Source organism: Syzygium oleosum, unplaced genomic scaffold, assembly GCF_021117445.2.
Source record: "Syzygium oleosum isolate NSW1041296 unplaced genomic scaffold, Sole_v2.1 Sole_v2.07, whole genome shotgun sequence".
Classification (NCBI taxonomy): Eukaryota; Viridiplantae; Streptophyta; class Magnoliopsida; order Myrtales; family Myrtaceae; genus Syzygium; species Syzygium oleosum.
The window spans coordinates 10,422,774-10,428,910 of record NW_026607491.1 but is presented as its reverse complement, the minus strand read 5'-3'; the positions used below and the strand labels follow the sequence as shown (position 1 = coordinate 10,428,910).

General features: G+C 39.1%; 1 protein-coding gene across 1 annotated transcript; it reads left to right on the top strand.

The window, feature by feature from the left end:
• LOC115680712 (phytochrome-associated serine/threonine-protein phosphatase) lies at window positions 1–5,917 on the top strand. The gene is made up of 10 exons (XM_030604578.2): window positions 1–156; window positions 1,393–1,539; window positions 1,639–1,706; window positions 2,008–2,065; window positions 2,929–3,039; window positions 3,133–3,183; window positions 4,774–4,917; window positions 4,999–5,094; window positions 5,179–5,250; window positions 5,380–5,917. The coding sequence occupies exons 1-10, from the start codon at window positions 76–78 to the stop codon at window positions 5,461–5,463; spliced, it is 912 nt and encodes a 303-aa protein (XP_030460438.1). The 5' UTR covers window positions 1–75; the 3' UTR covers window positions 5,464–5,917.
• Window positions 5,918–6,137: the final 220 nt, after the last annotated feature.

Below are 6,137 nucleotides of genomic sequence, written 5' to 3'. Positions count from 1 at the left end.
CGCTCTTCCTCGGTTTGACGCGGGCGGAGATTCCAGCGAGGGGGAGGGGGGAGGGGGCGAGAGGGAGAGAGAGATATGGATTTGGACGCTTGGATTTCGAAGGTGAAGGAAGGGGATCACCTCTTCGAGAACGAGCTCCAGCTGCTCTGCGAATACGTATGCCTTTGCTCTCCCTCTCCCTCTCTCTCTGTCTCTGTCGTGGTCGAGTGGTTTGTTTGGGCTTAGGGTTTTTCGCGCGGGGCCCGGGGCATCGGCTAGGGCTCCGGTCGAGTTGGGACGGCTCCTTCCGGTCGAGTTTCGACCGAGTTGGAATCGGCGCGATTGAGGAGTTCTGGCGGGCGGGTCTTGGCTTGTCTTGATACGTGCGGGCATTGCGAGAGGAAGGATGCGTTTCCTGCCTTTCTCGCTGTCGTCGTTGTGTGTTTGTTGTTGGGTGGGGGATTGGGATCTCGCGATCTCGTTTCTGTTCCTGTTGTTGTTCGATTCGGCTCGGGCTTCGTGGTTGCCGGGAGAGACGGCTGAAGATATTTTGGGGGTGTTTCCCATTTTGCTGGATTGGTGTTTTACGAGTAATCGAAACGTGAAAAGTCAATCCCTTCGGTTGTCTCGCTGGTCTGTTGGGGTTGGGTGAGGGGTTTCCTATTCATGGTTCCTCAGGATAGGATTTACTGGCTCGACACACTCAATTTCTGTATTTTGAATAGATAGAGTAGACGAGTAGTGGCAAAATGGGATACATTGCATACGGCTTCGGATAGCTTATGATTTAAGTGAAGTGTTCCTGCGGATGTAGTTGTTGAGTACGTTATTGTTTTAATCGGCGGATATTCGGATGCATATTTGTCATTTCAGTATGTTTGTATCCAGATTCAAAGTATCTTTTCACAGTGCAGTTTCATGTTTTAAAGTTTGGGTGATATCAGTTGTTGGGTTTACTTTTACTGATGTCTATGCATATGAATATGCATATGTTGCAAGAGAAGAAAGAAAATGAACACAAAGGAACTGCATGACTTTTCGATTTTGATGTGAGATTTGGGATATACCCTTCTGAACTCACTGATTATTTTGTCTTTGGTGTTCATATGTGCAGCATGTTCTCTTAATTTTGTTTAGGTAGGACGGACAGCTATTGAAATTCACATCTTGCATATTTTGTTCACTGTTTTCACATGCTAAGTTGGATGGAAGGTAAACCTGGCCTGATTTTAGGTGGTGTTGTGATTACTTAGCATGCTTTGGAGAGTGATTAGTAGTATCACGTACAAATGCTTTGATTTATCTTCTATTTGAGATCTTCTTGTGGATTTTGCCAGCCACATAGAGTTCTTATCTAATACGAATATGCTGTAAGTCCATTGACTGACTGTAATTTTCCATACGACATCACAGGTTAAAGAGATTCTTATAGAGGAGTCCAATGTGCAACCTGTCAACAGTCCAGTTACTGTCTGTGGTGACATTCATGGTCAGTTTCATGATCTTATGAAACTTTTCCAGACAGGTGGTCATGTACCAGAGACTAATTACATATTTATGGTACAGTATACTGCTTTGGTGCTAATACAGGCTTTGATATCTTTCCGCGTGTTTTTTTGCATCCTTTTTCTTACCATGCAAATTTCTTGATGCTTCTAGGGTGATTTTGTTGACCGAGGCTATAACAGTCTTGAAGTTTTTACCATTCTCTTGCTTCTAAAAGCTAGGTATACCCTGAATCATTGCACAACTTCTTTTTTTTTTTTTATTAGTTATCAATCTTGTTTATGCATTTGTCATCCTATTGAGTTTTGACATTGCCTTATTCTTGTTGCATTAGTTTGTTTGTTTCTTAGCTCTACATAAGCAACATATAGATCAAGTACTCGAGTTTGCCATTGTTGTTCTTGCTGAAGGAGCAATCCTACAATTTGTATTTTCTCATGCTGGTCATTAGATGTTTTTTCAAGAAGCTATCTTGTGTTCGAGCTTGATTTTTTTGGCTCTTTTTGGTGGTTGTGATGACAGATACCCTGCCAATATCACACTTCTACGTGGAAATCATGAAAGCAGGCAACTTACCCAGGTATGAGTTGCATTTGGAAGAATAACTTTTATAGTAGGAATGCCATAGTCCTTGTGTCTCCTTTTTCTCCCGCCTTTCAAATTGTTCTGCGCAAGGGACTTACCTATTCTCTTTCAACATCTTATTAGTGACGTCCATTTGGCTGCTTTTGTACCAACTGACATCCTGTAATAAATTTTCTATAGGTCTCCTCTGGTTTCTTACTTTTGACCTCCAAATGATAGAAAAGAAGATGGTTTACACATTTAATTTTTGCTTCAACATAAATTGAAGTTACAATTTCCTGAGCATTTCTCTTTATTTACTGAATAGACTTTGGCGTGCGAGCGTTGAGCAATTGCCAACAGTATTCATGTCCATTGCGTTAATGTCTGTCTATCTGATTGCTTTTTCTATCCGAGGAGATTTTTCTGAAGTGGCAAGGAGTGGGCGCCATTCTTTAACGATAGTCATTGACGAGCGTTCCAAAATTATTCTCATCTTAGTCATTGGCAAAATGTTGTTCTCTCTGTTGAAAAATTTTGGTGTTTATATGCTGCGCTCTTCAGCAAAACTTATTTATTCAAGTATATTAATCTAGCTGTTTTACCTAAGAAAGCCCTTCATTAAAATTTCAGGGACATATATAAATTGCTTGTGCAAATATGTTCGTGCTCTAAATATTTTAAGCCATGGCTTCATTGCTTTAGGACTTGGATCTGTATCCATTGAGGAAGCCTGTGATTGTTTAGGTACCCTAGGAAAAGATTCAGCAAGATACATTCAGGCCTTATGTATGAATTTACTGAAACATGTTCTGTAAATGGTTTAGTAATATGCATGGTACATTTAGCAACTTAGTCTGATATTTGGCAAATTTGTAGGTATATGGTTTCTATGATGAATGCCAAAGGAAGTATGGAAATGCCAATGCTTGGCGGTATTGTACTGATGTTTTTGACTACTTAACTCTCTCAGCAATTATAGATGGAACGGTACAGCTCTCTCTCTCACAAGCATAGTTATGATTGATATGCAGAAATATCAGACCATCTAAATATACATATTTCATCTGTTTTGTTATGCAGGTACTTTGTGTCCATGGTGGTCTCTCTCCTGACATTAGGACTATTGACCAGGTATTTCTAATGTTGACGTGATACTAATAGCATTTTTTTTTTTTGGTTGTTAATAGATGTGATTATGGAGAAGCCGTGCAGTTGTCATATGGTGTTGACCTGGAGATGCATGTTTTCTCTTTAAATGTCTCTTAACCAAATCTGGGTATTTGGACTAGAGAGTCTCATATAGGCAGAGTTATGTGAATGTGCTTCTGAACTGGAAATATGTTTGGAAGAGTATTCCAGTGCTTGTTATCGTTAATCAAGCATAGTTTCGCCAATCTCTCCATAAGGTCTCCTTCATTAATAATTGCATCAGATTTTGGATTTACTTGTTCATTGGTAGGAGTATGCTACAAATTCGTGCTATATAAATTAACAGACATGAGATTTAAATATTTAGTGTTCTTGTTTCCATGAAAATGCTACCAATCAATAAGCAAGCTTGTTCTTGCGGGATCATAGTGAAACTGTAGGATACTCCTCTTGGAGTGAACTGTAGGATACAAGATATGATCTGAAAACTTAGTCCTAGTGAACCGATAGGCAAAATAGAAAGTGTAAGTTTCACATCGATGGGTATGCAGACATTCCCTAATATACATGATATGGTTTTCTTTACTTGTTATAGCCACACTAGAAGTAGAATACTGTTTAATGGCCGGACCATTATTTGAATGGAAAATCTATCTACCTTCCATAAGTTGAAAGAATTATTACCATCACTTCCACATTTGGAACTTCATCTGGATTGGTTTCTTTTGTCTTGGCCAAAAATTTATCTAGATCGATTGAGCTGGACTTTTTACTTAATAGTGATGTGGGTGTATCTGTGCAATGTATTTTTTGAACTTTGCTGAAAGAACAAGAGAAGGAGATGGTTATTAATAACTTTATGAAATTTGTTATTAGCTGAACCATATGGATCTATTGCAAAAGCTTTCATGTTCATTACGCTTAACTAAGATGAAGCACTTATCTGTGGCATGTAGCCTAAAGCTGGAATTTGTTGGAGTTTTATGATTAACCTACATCAACTTAGGATTTTCATAAGATTGGAGTCAGCAAATTTGTATCAGCTTCACATTATTAAGGTGAATCACTCTTCTGTGGTCGAAATTGAAAATAATAATTCCCAGATAAGTGCAAAAAATGAGAGCACAAGGAGTCAGCGATGATGCGTCCTCGTCCTAGTTAACAGTATCTGTTACACTTACAAGACTGCTATAGGATAGTGAAGTGTTTGTGCCAGAGATTTCTGTAAATGGCTTAATGTTAGAAAGCTCAGTCTATGCAACTGACATGTTTACTGTTTCGGAATGTGTTAAATGTATAGTTGCAGTTGCTTGATGAGATACCTTTGTATTGTCGGAGAAGTATCCTTTGTTAATTCTTGTGATGTGACTTGAGTTATTCGCAGAATCACCAGATATTGTAAATGGATGGATTGACCATGTCATTATTTTTAATCCACTTACGAGTTTATCTCCTCTGTGGAACTAGTAATTTATCTAGTAATTTACCTGTGGCACATTTTTCATTTTGATGAATACTGTTGATCCATTGTTTTACATTTCTTATGGCATCATATTTTTGGTCTTTTTTCAGATAAGATTGATTGAGCGGAATTGCGAAATCCCACATGAGGGGCCATTCTGTGATCTCATGTGGAGTGATCCAGAAGATATTGAGACATGGGCAGTTAGTCCTCGTGGAGCAGGGTGGCTTTTTGGGTCCAGGGTGACTTCTGAGGTAATATCGGCATGCTATAATTTATGAAGGTGCTTATCTTGGTGGCTTATTAATTTTATTACCTGTTTTCCGTTCTTGCAGTTCAATCATATAAACAATCTCGATCTTGTTTGTCGGGCTCACCAGCTTGTACAAGAAGGCCTTAAATACATGTTTCAAGACAAAGGCCTCGTAACTGTGAGTCTTCAAGGCCCTTTCTGCAGTACCGTTTGCGATGAGTTAGTTCAATCTTATAACTGATGCTTGATTGCACCTTTACAGGTCTGGTCTGCACCAAATTACTGCTATCGGTGTGGAAATGTAGCTTCTATATTGAGCTTTAATGAGAACATGGTGAGTTTTCCAGGCTAGTGCGCCTCTACAACATCATTAGATACTAGAATAATATCTCATTAGTGCAAATTATCATATTTTGGGTCTAAACCTCTTGGTCTCTGTGTGCATATGTGTAATGTCTACTAGGAGAGAGAAGTAAAGTTCTTTACTGAAACGGAAGAGAACAACCAAATGAGAGGGCCAAGGACAGGTGTGCCTTATTTCTTATAATTGGGAACCCGAGACCTGTTCAGTTATCCAATTACGTTGGTTACTGGAGGGAGCATACAGAAATGACATGATGTACGTCTACAACCACTATCTGATGCTTTGCCTGGAGGGGAATTCTTTCATTTGTCCAGGGCCTTTCAAATTTGTAAGTGGTTTCTTAGGGTACGTCCATTATGAATGGTATGTTCTTCCCTCCAGTCTGTGGTACGTTGCGTATCTAGCCCTGTTCATTGATTTCAGATTGTTTGGATCTGCCCTTAGTTATGTTGGAGCAGAAAATATGCCTAGTTTCTTGGAAGAACTGAACTTCTGGCAATCCGATCAGGGAAACAATTCCTAGCTGATGTATGATTTTGTTTTCTTGGTCAATTCTAGTTTCTGCAGGTTGATGTTGACAGTCACTGCATATATTGGTTATATTTTATATTTGTTAATGACAAATATCTCTCTCCCACTCTTTTTTTTCCCCAGTATGCTTCTGTTTTGATTTCCCCTTGAACCTTGGTCATGGAATTGAAGTTCCTCTTTAAAGCTGGATTGGAATTTTATGAGGCTATGTAAAAGATAGGTCCTTGAGGAGAATGTTCCATCCAATCGGAATAACCTGTAACTTAGCTGTGCATTTGAAGAAAATGTGACTTGTCCTCCTTTTCACCAAATGAAATCCAAGTTGC